Raw genomic sequence first — 21,339 nt, 5'->3', positions numbered from 1 at the left:
GATGATCGCCTGTTCAAGATACGTACTGTTCTGGATCATTTCAACGATGTCATGCTGGCTATTTACTATCCAGAGAAAGATCTCTCTATTGATGAGTCCATGGTACTTTGGCGTGGCAGATTGCTGTTTCGCCAGTATATCAAGAATAAATGTCATAAATATGGAATCAAACACTATGAACTGTGCGAGCCTCGAGGCACTGTTCTGAAGATTCGGGTGTACAGTGGTGTCCACCTAACTGATGATGACGGCTATGGTCAAGCTGCTGCAACTGTTCTAGACCTCTTGGACGGCTACCTAGACAAAAAAGAAAAAAGAAAGAAGTGTTTTATTTAACGACGCACTCAACACATTTTATTTACGGTTATATGGCGTCAGACATATGGTTAAGGACCACACAGATTTTGAGAGGAAACCCGCTGTCGCCACTACATGGGCTACTCTTCCGATTGGCAGCAAGGGATCTTTTATTTGCGCTTCCCACAGGCAGGATAGCACAAACCATGGCCTTTGTTGAACCAGTTATGGATCACTGGTCGGTGCAAGTGGTTTACACCTACCCATTGAGGCTTGCGAAGCACTCACTCAGGGTTTGGAGTCAGTATCTGGATTAAAAATCCCATGCCTCGACTGGGATCCGAACCCAGTACCTACCAGCCTGTAGACCGATGGCCTGCCACGACGCCACCGAGGCCGGTACTACCTAGACAAAGGCCATGTGGTGTACACAGATAATTATTACAATTCTGTGAGTCTGGTGAAGAAGATGACAAACCGATCAACCTATCTTTGTGGAACTCTGTGATTTGACAGAAAAGAAAATCCAAAAGATTTAATCAAACAGAAGTTGAAGAAGGGGGAACATGTTTGGAAGCGGTCTGAATCAGTGGTAGCTTGCAAATGGAAAGACAAACGCGAAGTTCTTACAATCAGCAACATGCATCGAATTGAGATGGTTGATGTTAGAAATCGGAATGACAAGCTGTCAAGAAAGCCGAACACAGTCCGAGATTACAACAATGGCATGGCTGGAGTAGACAGGTCAGATCAAATGCTGTCTTACTACTCGGCGCTACGCAAGACAATCCGGTGGTATAAGAAGATTGTCCTGCATATCCTAGAAGTGTTTCTTCTAAATGCCCACATCCTGTACAACACAAACAACAGAGAGCAGATGAAGCTATTAAAATTTCGTGACCTGGTCACAATTCACCTGCTTGGTGATGTCTATGACAAATTACGTGACCACAGCCCAGCACATTCCCAGGCTCCAGTAAATGAGACATTCCATTACCTTGCACCACTGCCTCCCACAGAGAAGAAAGAGCGACCTACCAAACCTTGCCGTGTGTGCACAAAGGCCGGTACGAGACGGGAATCCTGTTACATCTGTGAAGTCTGCCCCGGGAAGCCAGCTCTTTGTGTGGGAAAATGTTTCAAAGTTTATCACATGTCAGAATAATGGACATACCAATTCAATATGACACTGACAATAAACCCCCATTTATTAATAGTTCAAACATAAACACATTATACAATATGGCAAAACGTTTTTTTCTTTTGATCGCTGTGTTATAGTTTTTACTTTCATCGATGAAGACAATCATCGATTCATCATTTATATGAATGTTTCAAACATAGTCCAAATTGCTCTGAAACATTAGGAATAAATCTGTTCCTGTATTTATGTTAATTTTTAACATTATAACTATAAATGATTTAGTCAAAGAGATATGTGTCAAGATATTTCCATTATGAAATGCTGCGACTTGTGTTCACAATCAAAATCATTCAAACATTAATTAATAAATAATTTCATTGATTATTACATCAATTTGTTATTAGTCATTGCCAGAAAGGTTACTAATTGTGTTATTGCCATTGCTGACAACTTTAATTTAATACGACACAGCACTTGTTTTACTACGAGTAAACTCGTAGTGGCAAAATCTGGTGCGCTCAGCATACAAATATACTCGTGGTGGCAGTCAACGTGTTAAAAGAATATCAGCTATTGTATAGTAATGGTTTAATGCATCAAAGGCATAAACGGACATTATAGTATTTGATCTAAAACGCCAAGGGTGTCCTATTCACGAACACTTTACCCTAATAATAATCCGATTGATCAAGCTGCACATAACCGTCCCAGCAGACCTGTGCTGTTCTATGTCTATTAATTAAGTCTTCAAAGAGGCGCGATTAATTCATTTCACTTACTACAGGTGTCTCAATTACGGGGACCTGCCATCGTTAATATTATTCAACAAGTTAAATTATGTTCCGGTGTAGACATGCAGAGCTAATTACTACATAAAGCATTCATTTGCTCTTGAACTTGCATTCGAAATCCGGAATAGAAAGCATATGGTTTGGGGAGAGTTTTATTCATAATGCAGTAAAATCCACTTATTTGGATATCGGATTATTGTATATTTCAGATATTTCAATATATTTATCCTGCATGGAACCATTTTCCATTATGACAATACAAAATCTGATAGTTAATTGTACGTGTTTTCAGATATTTGAATATGAAATTATCCTTGTCAAGTGACAATTGATGTAAAACATAGGAAAGTTTTTGTATTGGGCAAATCTATTTGATGCGTTTTCCTAGAATTTATGGTTGTATGTAATACTGTACTATCGTACATGCAGAAATGAATACTTTCATTAATTTTATTTAATTTCATTGTTAAAAGAAAATAAAGACTTACGACAAACTTGTTTTCTTGTTTCTTAATTTATTTCGGATGACTAGGTATTAATACATTTTGTAATTACACAGTAATTAATCCATGAACTCTGAGATTCATCTGACTGAGACAATGGGGGACAATCACCAATCAAAGCCAGTCTTTACCGCCTTGTCGGTTGCCAGTTTTGTTTCGTAAGCAGGCATCCCTTAATCTCGTGTTAGCCGTTTTTGAAGCAGTTTATGTTTAATCCATAAATAAACACTTGGCAGATATTTTTCTCTATGAATTGTAGTGATGGTAACAAGCAAAAACTGTTGGCTGCTACAGTGCTAGTGTTATTTTTAGCGGGACCTTTGAACACATGATTTTTGGTCTGTAGCTCACACTGTGGAGTCCTGTTTGGGGTGTCCGATTATGGTGATTACTATTCTAAATGTTAAATGCTGACAAAAGGTAAGTTATAGCAGATTAAAATGATTAATCATGTTTTAGCTCTAAATATTGACAAGAATAATTTATTTTCACAATATAGCAATAATAATAACGTCCCTCAGGCCTTCTAGATTATGGTAGCCCCATTCCCATAGCTAGTGATATTCAGTGTTGGGCTAGTAAATAACTACTATCACCATGCCAGACAGGGCTTCTAGATTATGATAGCCCCACTCCCATGACTAGTGATATTCAATGTTGGGCTAGTAAATAACTACTACCACCATGCAAGACAGGGCTTCTAGATTATGGTAGCCCCACTCCCATAGCTAGTGATATTCAATGTTGGGCTAGTAAATAACTAATATTGCCATGCCCAATGGCTAGTGAATTTATTTTGGTCAAATGTTGCAGTTAAGTCTATTTTGTAAATATGCATCTCCTGACCCCACCCCAACTCCTAATGTTAGTGTTTTTAATCTCTATCTCCCTCTTTAGGTAACATATCAGATTATTACTATTATTTAGTAAAATTGTATTAACTTAAAGTAAAGTAGGGCTAGTGAATTTTTAATTGTGGCTAGTAATTCTTAAAATCATTAATCCCATTGCAAGTGGATTTAAACAAAATTAGAGAAGCCCTGGGCCCTTTACTTATTTAACTGTGGGCAGTCTAAATGAACGTCCGGTGGTCCTAGCTGGGTCATTGGCTGTCAAGTCAGTTCTGTGTCTAGGCACTACAAACAGCATTAACTGTTGTCTCTTGTATTTATTTAGTTTATAGACAAACTTAATAATGATAACAGAAGTCACAATATGGAACTTGGAATCAGTATTTTATTAACACAGAATATTTACTGGTTTCTGACAAAAATAGCACATGTCAATTGTTTCCATTTGGGAGAATCGCAATTCGGGTTTACATAAATCATGAAGAGGTCCTAATTGGGTATATCATATGTCGAAATAGTAACTTCGGTTTATTGTATATGCCGCTTATTTGAATATATTGTTGTTGCACGAGGCACATCCAAATAAGCGGATTTGACTCTATATCTACAGTTGCCGGATGGGACTTTGAAATCCACTTTGAGTCCACTGTATATCAGTTATCACATGTTTGACATTTACTAGATGTGAGAGTAGTTGTTAAACATCCCTTTCCCATTCCTTTCGTTTTTGTAACCAAGCTTGTAGCTGATTTTTAATGAAAAAAAATTCCCATCCCAAACAATGTCCCATGGGCATATCAAAGGCTGTGGTATGTGCTGTCCTATCTGAGATAGAGTAATGTTCAGCCATCTGATGAATTACGCCAGAAGGTGTGAAACTCGAGTCATGAAAAACTAAGGCTATAACCGAGTTTGATCCATGTATGCTTCACTTTTAGAGTGGTGAGCACTATTACGGCCATATTGTCATTCGATATTCTAGTAGGCTACTGTTATGTATTACGTACATCGACATTCGATATTCTAGTACTATTATGTATTACTTACATCGACATCCGATATTCTAGTACTGTTATGTATTACGTACATCGACATTCGATATTCTAGTACTGTTATGTAGTACGTGTATTGTCATTCGATATTCTAGTACAGTTATGTATTACGTATATCGTTGTTCTATATTCTAGTACTGTTATGTATTACGTACATCGACATTCGATATTCTAGTACTGTTATGTATTACGTACATCGACATTCGATATTCTAGTACTGTTATGTATTACGTACATCGACATTCGATATTCTAGTACTGTTATGTATTACGTGTATTGTCATTCGATATTCTAGTACTGTTATGTATTACATACATCGACATTCGATATTCTAGTACTGTTATGTATTACGTACATCGACATTCGATATTCTAGTACTGTTATGTATTACATGTATTGTCGTTCGATATTCTAGTACTGTTACGTATTACGTGTATCGACATTCGATATTCTAGTACTGTTACGTATTACGTGTATCGACATTCGATATTCTAGTACTGTTACGTATTACGTGTATCGACATTTGCTATTCTAGTACTGTTACGTATTACGTGTATCGACATTCGATATTCTAGTACTGTTACGTATTACTTGTATCGACATTCGATATTCTAGTACTGTTACGTATTACGTGTATCGACATTCGATATTCTAGTACTGTTACGTATTACGTGTATCGACATTCGATATTCTAGTACTGTTACGTATTACGTGTATCGACATTCGATATTCTAGTACTGTTACGTATTACGTGTATCGACATTCGCTATTCTAGTACTGTTACGTATTACGTGTATCGACATTCGATATTCTAGTACTGTTACGTATTACGTGTATTATCATTTGATATTCTAGTACTGTTATAGTTAGTGATTAATTTTTTCCTTAATTAATCAGTGGAATTTCTTTATTAATTTTATTTTGTTGCTTTATAGTGTATAGTATCACTATGTTGTAGAATACTTGCAAGAGATTCCAACATCCGATGGATAAACAGACTTGGACCATGTCAGTTCGATATACCGGACAATGTACTTGAACTGGTGTGTCTACAAGCCATGATCTGGTAAGTTAGCCTCAGCATTCCTTCATTCATTCATCCTTCCATCTATCCATTGATCCATTGATTCACAAATTCGACATTCACTCATTTATAAATGTAATATAAATTCATTTAGTCACAAATGCATTCATGCATCATTTGACATCCAATAGCCAATGATTAATAAATTAATGTGCTCTAGACAAAATAAACCATTCATCCATCCATCCATCCATCCATCCAATCATCCGTCCATCCATCCATCCACGATTCATATAAATTTGTTTGAGTTCATTCATTCAGTTATTCATACTTTCAATCAGTCATGCAGTCACAAACAGCACATTTGCACTATTGTCCGACGCTTAGATATAACCGTAAATAAAAATGTGTTGAGTGTGTCGTTAAATAAAACACTTCTTTCTTTATTTGCACTATTGCTGAGTATGGCAACTGCATTTTGCAAAGGGTTATTTTCATTTATGTTCCTGATATTTTTCTTTTCTCTCTTCCCCTCTTTAAATCTTTCCTTCCTTCCTCTGTAGACATGTTTCTTTATCTCTGATCCTCTTTAGCGTTAGTCAATCCTTGCTTAAAATAGCATGGTGAGGGACAGTGGGAAAAAACAACAAACAACAGTGCAGTGTCAGTAATATAGGGCACTTTATAAAATTGTGTATGTGCCTAACCCAGGGCTTGAAATCGCAGACTGCAAAAAGAAAAAAGGCAATCCATTATTCAGATAATAAAATATATAGCAGGGGAAAACAAATTCACCTGCTAAAACCACCCAAGGCAGATGTATATATAATTATCTCATCTGTGATTAGCTCATGATTCTGAATATCACAAATTAATTCCATAATGATTAAAAATACATGTTGCACTTGGAGGTCCTAATTTTGTTTTACATACTATTCCAAAACCCCATGCTGTCTTTATTTCTTAGCAGACCATATTTATTCTTAGCAGCTAGACCATATTTATTTTGGCCTGCTGTTTTAAAAAAATAACAGCAGACCATATTTTACTTCTATTTCAAGCCCTGTCCAACCAAACCCACTAGGTACATCCCTGATGTATATCTGTCTGTCTGTCCACTCACTCGCCTGCCCATCCCTCTGTCTCTCTCAGTCTGTCAGTCAGTCTCTCTCTCTCTCTCTCTCCCTCCATCTCCCTCTCCCTCTCTCTCTCTCTCTCTCTCTCTCTCTCTCTCTCTCTCTCTCTCTCTCTCTCTCTCTCTCTGTCCCTCTCCCACTCCCGCTCCCTCTCCCTCCTCCCCTCCCTCTTTCCCTCCCCACAACACTCTTCCTCCCGCAAACAGTAATAAAGATTGTTTGTTTTCCAGGTTGGGGTTTTTCTTTGCACCACTTCTCCCTCTTTTTGGTGCAGCAAATCTCTTCTTCATGTTTTATTCTAAAATGGTAAGAAATAATTTGTTTATTAATAACATTAATATACATAAGCGATTAATATTATTCATACTTCAAGTAATGTTAAATAAAATACCATTGGTTTGGATTAATTATGTTTAAGACATTAATGCTTCAAGCTGCCGTAGTGATGGAATCTTAGCTGTTGTAATTGTTGCACTTATTATGCAACGGAGCCTGGTTGTGTAGCAAGATTTAGGGCATTTGACATTTGTATTGTATTTGACAACATAGTTGTTCGCATTCTAATTCATTAAATGCATTTTCTTTTTAAAAATTGTTTAAATAATAATATTTTTAATAAAGGCAGTGTTAACAAAAACCTGGTCACTACTTTTGTGTTTTAAGTCATCCGCCTTATAAAATAATTATAGCGAAGGCAGATTTAAAAATATGTTTTTACATGTAATACAACTGTTGCTCCTAATATCGTTTGTGTATTTTATTGTTTTATTAACTATACCAACCATTAATACTGATTTCACTTATTCCGAATACTCGTCACGACAACTGGTGTTCAATTACAAAGATTCATAATTCGGCATAGTTGTCATTACTTACTTACGCATTCCTGTCAGCGTCATACACATGACGTCACACAAACATTTATAAACAGCATTTAGCTTTTAAACACACTGGGCTGTTTCTCATTCCAGCCAGTGTGCACCAGAACTGGCATATCAAAGGCCATAGTATGTACTACCCTGTCTGTGAGATGATGTATATAAAAGATCCCTTGCTGCTAATCAAAAAAGAGTAGCCCATGAGTGGCAACAGCAGGTTCCTCTCTCAATATCTGTGTGGTCCTTATAACCATATGTCTGATGACATATAACAGTAAATAAAATGTGTTGAGTGCCGCGTTGAATAAAACATTTCCTATTTCCAATATTGGGATAAAAAGCTATTGTAATGCAGTTCTGGTTGTGCCATGTTTAGAATTGTATTACATCTGTAGTAACATGTAATGCTTAAACACGTGTTTTAGAAAAACAAGCTGCATAAACTTATGTCTATAGTCTCAAGATTAACATAGTCTGAGACTTTAACATACAAATTGCATGCATGTGATGTCATTCAATATTTGAATCTAGACTTTATATAAGCTCGGAGAGAGCAGGACGTAGCCTAGTGGTAAAGCACTCGCCTGATACGCAGTCTGCATGTCTGGGATTGATCCCTGTTGGTGGGCCCATTGGGCTACTTCATGTTCCAGCCAGTGCACCGTGACTGATATATCAAAGGCCGTGGTATGTGTTTTCCTGTCTGTGGGATGGTGCATATAAAAGATCCCTTGCTACCAATGGAAAATGTAGAGGGTTTCTTCTCTAAGACTATATTACAGAGTTACCAAATGTTTGGCATACAGTAGCCCCAGTTCTGGTTATTGGTCCTTGATATTCGCCTGATTCATATGTAGGGGAAAAAAAGTTTGTTTAAAGTTTGTTTTGTTTAACAACACCACTAGAGCACATTGATTGATTAATCATCGGCTATTGGATGTCATACATAAAGTCATTTGACACAGTCATAAAGAGGAAACCCACTATATTTTTCCATTAGTAGCAAGGGATCTTTTATAAGCACCATCCCACAGACAGGATAGCACATACCATGACCTTTGATATACTAGTTGTGGTGCACTGGCTGGAATGAGAAATATCCCAATTGGTCCACTGACAGGGATCAATCCTAGACTGACTCATAATATTCTGTAGAAAGTGTGCTCTATAAATGGTTAATTGTTTTGTGTTGGTGTTTGCAGCTGTCTGCGACATATGCGTGTAATCCGTCTGACCGGCCGTACCGATCATCGCGGATCACATCGTTCTTCATGATGATCCTCATGTTTGCCTACCTCCTCTGTCTCCTGTCCACGGTCTACGCCATCGCCTTGTGAGTATACACAAACATTATACACCTGTTTTTCCCCATTCCAACCAGTGCATCGCAACTGGTCAAAGGCTGTGGTATGTGCTTTACCACCTATGCATTGTCAAACAGGTGTTAACTGCCCGTCGATGTGTAAACGTTTTAGCTTTGCAGCTTTGATGCCACGAAGCAATGCGCAACAAATATTATTCCTAGACTTTATGAATAAGGTGTGGGATTTTAAAAAATTTCTTCTACAAAGCATTTCGTGTAACTGTATTTTGTTATTATAACTTTCTTATAATTCATGTTTGTTAAAAACAAAATTTAGATTGTTCTAATGTACACACTGATTTTAATTTATAGACATTTTAAAAAATGATTAACTCTGTTCAGAATGTGCATAGCGTTACAATTGATTGATTAATTTATTTTTCATAGCATAATAATTTTCACTGGGGTAAATAAAAAATGTATGATTCGATAAAAAAAACCCCACCAAAAAAAACATTTATATAAAACATTTATATATGACTTGTTTTGGACATATTTCGCTTAACGTTTTGAGTCGATATTCGGTTAACTCGATATTTATTAGTGCTCCCCATGATATCGACACAACGGTGCTCTACTGTATTTAACAAGTGAGGCTTGTTGGAGAAAATAGGGTTGGTCTCATCCACAGTTTGTGTTCTGGTACAACCAGTCAAGCAAATCATGTGACATTTCGTACATCCCAGCAAATTCTGTATTTTCCCACAAATCCTGTATTTTCCCACAAATCCTGTATTTTCCTGCAAATGACACGGTGTACTTGTAATATGCATTAATTATTTATTGACTCATCAAAACGCATGAAATTTATCTGAAAGGTAATAAATGTCTGTGTGTCTGTAATACTCAATTTCATCTTTTCTTTCCGATATTTCAGCTTAGAGCCTTCCAGATCATGTGGTCCATTCCGAACCTTCCAGTACACCTACACTCTCTTCAAGGCTGTGAAAAGCGTATATCCAGATTGGTTGCTGACCTTTAATTACTTGGCCACGTCAGCAATAATATTATTTTTGCTAGTTTTCGTATTGCTGTAAGTCCACGATGAAGGTTATGATATTAGTGTTATAAAAGAGTATTTAAACCATTGCGTATATTCATCGTTAAAGGTGCAGTACCCGGGGCACAATATTTCACGAGAACCATTATTCTGTTCGCATGTAGGTTATGCAGCTTTCAAATCACGAGAACCGCAAATCGGTTACATGCATGGTGAACAATTACATTCTAAAATTAAAAGTACCATATATCAGTATAATGAAAGTGAAAATCAGTTTATGTTTTTGAACCACCATTGTAGCACAGAACCGTAGTTTAAGTGTTTTATGATTTTAGGTAGGCGTAACTCCGTGGTTACAAGAACTATATTCACGTCACTGAATAATCAATTAGTTAAGTAAAACTCACGTGAACTGACTTCCGGTTACCTAAGATTTTTAAATGTTGTCCCCAGAGTACCATAGTTATATAATTATGTGCCGATTTGTTTTATTTTTACATTTATTTGTGATTAATAACTAAAATATAATCGATCACAGGCATAATCATTATATAAATAACTGGGAGAACATTGAAACTGTAAATTGCTAACAGGTATGCACACCATATAATCAGAGTTAAGTTCAGTACGACTAGATTCCTCTCATAACAAATCTTAAACTAAATCGGCAAATCAACAAAATCTGGCAAGTTGACTGCTAGATAGCGCCGTCAGAGATAATGAACGTATTGGCAACACCCGCTTGACATGTCGACAAATGTATTAGTAAACAAATAAAAATGACTGACGGTGTATAATTTTTATCGGCGATCCTTTGAAAATTGATGGATGCATTAATTCAGTCGTACAAAATATAGCAGTTTTAGATTAAGGTTATCCAACATTCTGAAAACAGAAATGTTAAGCATTCAATACAGTTTATTAATTATGCTCTATGGATATGCAAAATGATGCTATACCAATCTTGATTTTTTTTTTTTTTTTTTTTTTTTTTTTTTTGCATTCAAAAAGACCCTGCATCATATGTGACAATGTTAATTGAATATTGTGTAATGGCTAACTGGAATTATAGTTGGAGTATAAAGTTTACAAATAAAAGCTTGAGATTATATGATATATCCTGTAATTTTCAAATGTCTATATTTCAGTATGTTGCTCTGTTTTTGTTCAAGACACGTGGCTGCTCACAATGCCAAATCTGGCTACCTGATGAATCAGTTGTTGGTGGTGAGTGTTTGCATTAGTGACGGTATCGTCAGTGGGCCCTATGTGCTATCCTGTCTATGGGATAGTGCATATAAAAGATCCCTTGCTGTTACTCGAAAAGACTAGCCCATTAAGTGGTGACAGCGGATTTCCTCTCTCAATATTGTCACAATTATTGAAATTTGCACGATCATGTAGATTGAGTATCCTTTTATTCTTTTCTTTCATTCTTTTTCATGTCATTATTATTTATTTTTTTCGAAACATATAAATTAGCCATTTCTTTTCATATGCTTAATATCTGAATGATCATAATAGAATAGCAATCATAAAATGTTCCGGGCCACATGTAAACAAAATACTACGGTCTACCAGTTTATCTTTACTTAGGTTTGCAAGGGTTGGAATACACACTCACATATCATAATAAGAACATTACTGGCAATACCCAACCCTAGGAATTACGATACCATGTTGTAAGATGACCATATTCCTTTGATTTTTTTAGTCGGAAATACCATATAATGTTGTAAACCAACCAAATATGTACCTTTGATTTTCTTAGTCGGAAATACCATACAATGTTGTAAACCAACCAAATATGTACCTTTGATTTTCTTAGTCGGAAATACCATGCAATGTTGTAAACCAACCAAATATGTACCTTTGATTTTCTTAGTCGGAAATACCATACAATGTTGTAAACCAACCAAATATGTACCTTTGATTTTCTTAAACAGAAATACCATACAATGTTGTAAACCAACCAAATATGTACCTTTGATTTTCTTAAACAGAAATACCATATAATGTTGTAAAACATTTGGTAGACAGATTGTTTTCTTGTTTTACCAGGAGCGTAATGACAAACAGTTCCTACTGACAAAGGTCTACGAGTACACTAAACAGACTGGGAAACCTATGGCAAGGATACCATCAGACTTAAGCATGACCACAGATGCAACCAAACTACCATCCATGTTCTCAACAGAAATGAATAACTCTGCAACACAGACAGAATTGCTGTCATCAGCCTGGTACACATCAGAAATTAATAACTCTGCTGCTAAAGGCAGCTATAACTGGGCAGTATCACAGACAAGACTGCTGTCCTCAAAGAATTACCCATCAGAAGTGAATATATCTGCTGCTAAAGGAAGTTACAACTCAACAGAAGCAGACTTGTTGACAGAATTAGAAAGGACATCAACATTGGTAGGTTTTAGTACTCTCGATCATGTCGCATATTTAAGTCTGTGCGTGTTACTTACAATACATTCTGTTACATTTCATCTGGAAATAAGTGATAGGGCATGGACTTTGCCAGAATTTTATATGCTGGGGAGGCAGTCACACTGTTTTGAATCCTGCGTTTACATGTTAATCAGGCAAATATTAAAGGTGGGGGAGAAAGAGGTGTGATTGGTGGGGGGAGCATGCCACACCTTCCCCACCCCCCGACTATTCCAGTGGATTGGGTCTGTTTCTGAACAAAACAAAGATCATTGATTTAATGAATAAAACATTTGTCAAAGTAACACATTTTGATTGTGAAGATAATTAAGTGTAAACTTGATAAATAACATTTTGATTCAATAAAACACTGAATTCGTGCACTGAAGGCATACTTTTGCCAGCCTAGATCTATCAAAGTGCTTTCTTAGCAGCTGTCAACATATTTGTTTGTCACCGCTATAATGACCAATCTTGTCTATCAACTTATACAAGTTTACATAAAAGCTGCTATATACACACCATATAGTGATAAATGTTAATATTTATTTATTAACGTAAACACCCATATATACTTATAGTCATTCCCAGCAGTGAACAATTTCTTGCTATCTTATGCACTACAATCTATTTATTTCTTAACCGGTTGTCTTTTAAATTGCACACAAAAATAGTGCTTATTTGTTATTTCCACAACACTTCTACAGCCGGTGTATCAGTGTGTCTGGTGATTCACCGCACTTGGTATTTTGCATAGGTATGCTTAGGAAGTTGTTATGTTGTCAGTGGGGTTTTTAGCGAAATTAAGCTCAGTGGTAAATCTCCTAATGGAAATCAAGTATCAACATATTTATATTGTTACGAGTGCAATTAAAAATTATTACAATTATTAATAAGTACAGTCAAACTTCATTAACTCGAAGTTGAAGGGGACGACGAAATAGTTCGAGTTTCAGGGAGTTCGAGTGTTCGAAATTCGTACAGCAGACCTCAAAGTGAAACTGCATTGCAGTATTATCATTTCGTTGATATCGGATGTTAGCACATTTCTTCCGTGTATATGATAAAACTAAGTAAATATTAACAGAAACGAGATAAATCCGATCAATTTGACGTACATCTCTATGTACTTTTGTTGTATTAATTGACAGTAAAGTAAAAAAAAAAAAAAACGAAAACTGAAAGCACGTACTTACATATAACCGGAAGTAAGCGATAAATTAAAGTTGATATATTTTTCAAATGTGAAAACGAGGCGGAACGTAACGTTGTAATAAATTAAAATACTGAATGTCGATTAGCACTAAGTACGTTTCTTTACCAAATAAAAAATACACAATATAAATAGCAAAATTATTGTAAATCACAAAACTCATTTTAAAAACCCTCACTAACATAGCGAGACATAACATAACACATCAAAACGCTGTATGCCAAATAGCACTAGGTTATGTACTTTTTTGCACTCGTTTAAGAGAAAAAACAAACAGCGTTAATTGTTATTACAACAGTTCTTTGAAGATAACAAGACTATCCGTACTTTGTGTAATGAGGCCCGCTGCCGTGTACAAACACCGACAACCCAATGCAGGCATGTAGGATCATTTCGTTCCGCATAGTCGGCGATCTATTATTCTGTAATTACCGTGTGTATCATCGATAGCCGAGACCAGTCGGGACACTCACGCTTGGCTTGGGTGACAATTCATTTTTCTTTAAAGTATTACTGGTACAGTTAAAAGGCTCAGTCACTCCACAAACTTCGAGTTTTGGAAGTGCAATATCCCTTATGTTTTTTATGGTGGGACCACAAAATTACTTTGAGAGATAGAGTTTTTCGAATGTTCGAAGTTTGAGTGTTTGAAGTCTGTTATTACTAGTTTGTATAGCAGTTCGGCCGGGACCGCCGTTTCACTTCGAGAGATCGAAGTTTGAGTTATCGAAGGTCGACTGTATATCTTAACTTCCAAAAGTCATTCATGTTTTTTTTTAAATATAGACGCTAAGTAGGTCAGCCTCCTTGATCTTAAGAATGACAAAACATATTTTACTATGTATCACAGAGAAAATACTCTGTGAATGCTTAGGTGCTCTGATACACTGGACAGCGCGGTCTGTAATGTTAACTTGCAGGAAGTAAACTGTATTAGCTTCTTAAAAGGCTGAACAAGACTTTCCTATGATGTTCAGAATCAAGAGAACTTGTGTGATTTATCTATGATAGAAGTACAATGAAAAGTAGGTCAGAGTGACCTAGTAATAGAAGGTTTGTCAAGAACATAAAGAAAATAAGACCTATTAGTGGTATGTGACACACTACCATCCCAAGTTGTACTTGCATGCAAGGTTTGATGATCCTATATGCATAGATAAGGATGATATGCCCTGGACAAGGCTCTGGTTTACAATATCCATTCACTCTGCACAGATAATTCATAATTCCTTGTACTGGTAGTTTCATAGTTTATCTCTAAATATCTTTTAATGAAGTTACTGGCATTAGTATGTTTTTGACACTAATACTTGACAGTTTAAATAAAACAAAATTGAATTAAAATCTGGTTCTGTAAGATTTGGAATTCCCATGCTTGGCAATGGTATATGTTTGTCCCCCAAGAATTTTTTTTTTTACATAGCACCTACATGTTGTATGAAAAACAATCTTTTAATGCAATTTTTTTTTTTTTTTTTTTTAAATACATAAATATGACATGTTACTGGATAAAGTTTATGCATGCAAAATTAAAAAAAAAAAAATATATATATATATATTTATCACTAAATAAACTGTCACCCAAAAACCACCGTATGTGATTTAAAATAAGTAGGCTGAGAAGTAAGATTTCATTTAATTTCTCTATGGAGTGAACAAGCCGAGTAAAACTGACAGGAAAGTCACACTTTATAGTAGTAGCAGAGTCATGCCTAAAAAAGCAATCATCATGGTTTATTGTAGAGTAAACCTGACAGGGAAGTCACACTTTATAGTAGTAGCAGAGTCATGCCTAAAAAAGCAATCATCATGGTTTATTGTAGAGTAAACCTGTCAGGGAAGTCACACTTTATAGTAGTAGCAGAGTCATGCCTAAAAAAGCAATCATCATGGTTTATTGTAGAGTAAACCTGACAGGGAAGTCACACTTTATAGTAGTAGCAGAGTCATGCCTAAAAAAGCAATCATCATGGTTTATTGTAGAGTAAACCTGACAGGGAAGTCACACTTTGTAGCAGTAGCAGAGTCATGCCTAAAAAAGCAATCATCATGTTTTATAATTGTAAGGTAAAACTGACAGGAAAGTCACACTTTATAGTAGTAGCAGAGTCATGCCAAAAAAAGCAACCATCATGTTTTATAATTGTAAGGTAAAACTGACAGGAAAGTCACACTTTGTAGCAGTAGTAGTAGCAGAGTCATGCCTAAAAAAGCAATCATCATGGTTTATTGTAAGGTAAAACTGACAGGAAAGTCACACTTGATAGTAGCAGAGTCATGCCTAAAAAGCAGTCATCATGGTTTATTTTAGGGTAAAACTGACAGAAAAGTCACAGTTTGTAGCAGTAGCAGAGTCATGCCTAAAAAAGCAATCATCATGTTTTATTGTAGTGTAAAACTGACAGGAAAGGTACAGTTGACAGCAATAGTTGTGGCAGAGTGACGCCCAGTGACAGTAGTAGCAGACTGAGAGGCCACAACAAAATCCAGCCTTTTGTTAGCAATAGTCACGACGGCAGAGACAGACAAGGTAGCAGGCTCGGGAACGATGGAATCACTGGACTTGATGTCAGAGAGGGACAAGACAGCAGAAACCAGCCTCCTATCGGCAGCCAACAGAGGGACAAAGAGAGACAAGGTAGCAGACTTGATGGCAGAGAGGGACAAGGCGGCAGAATCCAGCTTCCTGTCAGGAACAGACCGGGGGACAGAAAAAAGCAAAGTAGCAGGCCTGGGACGGATGGATTGAGTGGACTAGATGAGAAAGGACCAGATCACAGAGTGAAACGTGACACTAAAGTTAGAGACACGAAACACAAAGCCAAGACCAGTGTTAAATTCAGCAGAGAGAAATCCATTAGCAGAAAAAAAAATGAAAGCAGAAAGTCATGAACTCGATGGTATGTTCTTTTTAGATTTATGTAATGAAATAGTTTTGTTATGATGTGCTTATGCACCTAATGGTATATTCTTTTATGCCGCAATTACTGTATACATTGGCAAAATATGATGACTAGATAAATCTGTATATTTTCAGTCACTGAACAAAAACAAGCCCAATTCGACTTGAGTATTTCAGACCTTATTCTAACAGTTTGAAAATGTCTTTATCACTATAGTAAGATTGAATAGGTATGCAATAAAACACTTAATAATCCTAATGTGTGTACATTTTTTGGATTCTTTATTGTCTACCAGAATACAAGTGATATAATATCCATTAAATGCATTATTGTTTTCTTCTCATAATATCCTTTTTACCCGTACAAATGTAAATGCATGGTGTGTTTTCAATGCATTTCGGTATATAAAATTAGGCAGTGGTATGCTTGAGTACCTTATGAAACACTTGGATATGGTATGTGGGGTTTTTATCCATATGGTTCAACATAACCAAGTTAATAATAATTATACGAAGCACACGTGTAATAACATGTGTATAATGACATAATTTTTAGAAATGACTCATAACATGACGTTACTTTCCCAGTCTTAGCTCAGAATGTGCATGTGGACTATGAAACATTTTGAGACAGGCACTGTTATTCGTGAACAAAAACAAAACATAATATATATGGATAATAAAAAGTTATATTACACTCACGTGTGAGTCGTACTAATTTTACGAAACTGTGTCAGGATTTATGTATTACTCTCACTTTCGTTTGGGCAATACTACAAAAGTCCTGACACTCGTTTCGTAATATCAGTACGACACACAAGCTCGTATAGTAATCTCTGTTTATTACTCACCTGGTGAAGTCTGGGTGTGTCGTAAAAACTGCTAAATGACATCATTTTGTTAAGTGGTGTCATCATCTTTGTTGGTCTTAGCTGTGTGCATTTGCATGTCTCGTTATTTGATTGTGGATAATTAATAAAATACCACACTCTTCTTTTTTTTTTTTCTTCTTTTTTTTGCTAGCTTACATTTTTACGGAACTTATAAACCTTCCATGGTATCTGATCTCACGCTTTTTTGTTTGGTGAGATACTAATATGGGAAGTTCACTCGTTTCGTAAAAATGATATCTAGCCAAAACTGAATAGTATTCTATACATACCTAATGAAACAAATGACTATTGTTAATGTTCCTGTATCTGATGGAACATTTGCCAGTGTTATGTTTCTGCATGGGGTTTATAATGCTTCAATGTATATTGAAATACTTGAGTAGTATTTCTATGTACTCAAAGAAACATTTGTCATAGTAACATACATTGTATTTAACATACAATAATATATTTGAGGAAACATTTGTCACTGACACATTTCTGTATATATATAAGGCTGTAATAAAACAAATACTGTGTGTGTGAAATTTTTATTTGTTATTTTGTATTTTCAGGACATTTAAAATGTCACACATCAGACAAACATTTTATTTTTGTATTATTACTACTTTGTTCTTGTTTTTTTTGTTTTTTTTGGCCTATAAAAAAAATTGGGGGGGGGGGGGGGGTCCTTTTTACTTGAAAGACAGGAGTGAGTTAAAATCTAGGATTTATTTCATTATGGGCTATGCATGTGACTAACAGTTATGAATTTCTGTTGAACAGGAGCACAACTACAGACAGTTCTGACAGAAAGGAAAACAAAATGGCAGCAAACAGCACAGTGGCTGAATCGCAGCAAACAGGCCTACAGTAGATCCCAACAAAACTATGTAGTGGAAGGGAGTTTGAATCATACTCCACCATCACGCATCATATGGATATGCATAAACACACACACATGCTCACACATACACACATGCTCACACACACACACATGCTCACACACACATGCTCACACACACACACATGCTCACACACCATGCTCCACATTCACTCTCCACACTCGAGTGTGTGCACACACACATGTTCACACACACACACACACATGCTCACACACACAACATGCTCCACACTCACACTCCACACGAGAGCGTGTGCACACACACATTTGTTTGTAAACATAAATGCATACAAATGTGCTCACGTTTATGCATACTCACTCACACATTGCATATGTATTTTGATGATATACACATATACAAGATTATAAGCTGAACATGTGTTGTATAACATGTATATATAACAGAGTTCAGGAATTGTTTGAGGAGGTTTTCCAAGTTACGATGAAGCAAAACAATGCTATTTGAAAACCTTTGTTTTCATCGACTGTGATAGCTTTGGACACCTTAAAGTTTCAGTCATGTGATGTCAAAGCTTGTTGACTCTTCGTATCACAATTTTGGGTAAAATCTTTATAGCATGTTAAATTAATTTTATACAATATTTAAAACACCTTTATCTAATTTTTTAAACTGAATATTATTATTCATATTCCCATCACCTATGTTTTTAAACATGTTTGCTCCAAAGAATTAAAATTGGAGTAAATTTTAATAAGATTACTTACTTGATGATAGTAATACATCATATATGCTACTAATTTATTATTAATCCAGTTACAGCCGTGTCGCATTAGTCTGTGTGGCACATAAGTCTGCACATCTTTACGTTGTGTTATTTCCGTAAACAAGCATTCAGGTGTGTTTGTAAACAAACAAACAGCGTTGTTTGAAAAAAAAATTAATCATCAAATCCTGACAGTAAATGTACATTTATACTTTGAAAAATAACAATTTCATTCAATAATCACTGAATTAATTTGTTTAGGGACATAGTTTTGTCAGCACGATCAAACAGCATTTCTGGGCTCCTGTCATTCAAGCCGTAGTAATCACTTTCTAATTTCTACTCACACGAGCTTAGTTAAAGAAATAAATTATATACATTACAGCAGTTTATGAATTTATAAATGAAATAAAAGTTATATTTTACCGATTAGAGTAGACATCCAAGTATAACTTGAATTTCCCTCCGAATGACACTGAAGCCGATCAAAATGGCTGTTATCCACTGTACAGATGTAGATCACATGACTTATTCTCGCTATATTCTGTCTCATAATTTGGACTCATAAGCTTTTAAAGTGTTAATCAATTGTATGTTGTTCGCGTCAATTTATACAGTTAATAAATAACCATGTTTTGAAAAGATAATCACCATTTATGTTCACACTGACTTTGTTACGTTCTTTTTAAAGCTAGGTAGCAAGGGACATCATTTATAAACAGTGGATTTAAATAAACTAAAGTAATCTGAAATTACCTATAAAACAAAGTGTGGTCGCTTATTATATTTTGGTGGCAAATTACATTATCGGTTTGTCGGTTCTGTAAATGGAAGTTTGAGGAAAATAAATTTTAGTTGTTACTGTGCAGACTTATGTGGCATGATGCCAGTCAGTAAATACAGTGGGTTGCCACTAATATCGACCTCGCTGCCAGAGTTTGATAGAAATAATTCAACTTTAACTTAACAATAGTAACATGTTTATTGTTCAGCTGAAATATTTGCCTATAAAAGTTTTAAAAAATTTATTGATCGATTTTGCCTAAAATATTCACACAAATGCTTAGTTGCACAGACTTTAGTGCCAGCAGTGTATACGTTTTATCAACTGAAAATATTTAGTACTGGGTACTAAAGATTGTTGTTTGTTTGTTTGTTGTTGTTTCTTTATACTGAACAAAAAAGAAAGAGGGATCATGGAATGAGCTCATAGCCATGTCAGATGGCAAGGACGTCACTGGCATCCAGTGTGGTTCACAGACTCACCTCTGTTCGGATTATGGTGGCAGTAGGTGAGTGTTGAGACAGACAGGTCAGCAATAAGCTTGTATGCTTGGTGTGCAGTGGCAGAGTACGATTGCTTAGGAGAGGACTCGTTATTGATTTGGGTGGGATATCTTTTGACTCTCACACCTTTCAAATCCACCAGTGATTCTTCATAAGCTAGTGAATGGACCAATCTTCCCCATCAGAACATCGTTAACCTCATCCAGGCCATACAGCCACCGTCTAGCAGTTCTTAACAACACACTACAATGGCTGCAGCTGTCACAAATGTTAAAAGTCCATTTTATAACAAGCATTTGTTTCATAAAGATGTGCAATTCACAAATGTGAAGACATTTTGGTCCACAAACTATTTCTGCTTTTTATAGTGATTCATATGCATTGGATGAGTATTGTCATTTCATGACAGTGTACAATTTCATGATCCCCAATGTTTTTTGTTTAGTATATTATAACAAACTTGTTCTGTGATAATATTAAAGCCTTATCTCATAATCAGTTGTATTGTGTTTGTTGGTCATAACTGCAAATGTATAGATTGTAATGATCACATTAGGAGTCTTGTGTAGCTCAAATATCACTTTATTCAGCATTCTGAAATGGGATGTATGTTATGTAGTTCAGTGGTAATTAAAGCACTCCAAGAAACACGAGGTTCAAACTTAACATTTCACAGCTACAGAAACCTGCCATCGGTAAAGTCTGACCTATATAGCAGTTCATATCACAGCTACAGAAACCTGCCATCAGTAAAGTCTGACCTATATAGCAGTTCATATCACAGCTACAGAAACCTGCCATCAGTAAAGTCTGACCTATATAGCAGTTCATATCACAGCTACAGAAACCTGCCATCAGTAAAGTCTGACCTATATAGCAGTTCATATCACAGCTACAGAAACCTGCCATCAGTAAAGTCTGACCTATATAGCAGTTCATATCACAGCTACAGAAACCT

At 35.8% G+C, this 21,339-nt stretch overlaps 1 protein-coding gene across 1 annotated transcript in view; it reads left to right on the top strand.

Annotated features, from left to right (window-relative positions):
- LOC121379065 (transmembrane channel-like protein 7) overlaps window positions 1-20,876 on the top strand; it is a 59,207-nt gene extending 38,331 nt beyond the window's left edge. The window contains exons 12-19 of the mRNA XM_041507526.1: window positions 5,597-5,704; window positions 7,029-7,104; window positions 8,879-9,009; window positions 9,917-10,072; window positions 11,188-11,266; window positions 12,101-12,460; window positions 16,083-16,591; window positions 18,252-20,876. Coding sequence (XP_041363460.1) covers window positions 5,597-5,704; window positions 7,029-7,104; window positions 8,879-9,009; window positions 9,917-10,072; window positions 11,188-11,266; window positions 12,101-12,460; window positions 16,083-16,583 — 1,411 coding nt within the window. The 3' untranslated portion in view covers window positions 16,584-16,591; window positions 18,252-20,876. The remainder of the gene's footprint in view (window positions 1-5,596; window positions 5,705-7,028; window positions 7,105-8,878; window positions 9,010-9,916; window positions 10,073-11,187; window positions 11,267-12,100; window positions 12,461-16,082; window positions 16,592-18,251) is intronic.
- Window positions 20,877-21,339: the final 463 nt, after the last annotated feature.

The sequence above is a fragment of the Gigantopelta aegis genome, chromosome 8 (assembly GCF_016097555.1).
Source record: "Gigantopelta aegis isolate Gae_Host chromosome 8, Gae_host_genome, whole genome shotgun sequence".
Taxonomy (NCBI): domain Eukaryota; kingdom Metazoa; phylum Mollusca; class Gastropoda; order Neomphalida; family Peltospiridae; genus Gigantopelta; species Gigantopelta aegis.
The sequence above is the reverse complement of the archived record's forward strand: the minus strand, read 5'-3'. Positions and strand labels throughout refer to the sequence as shown.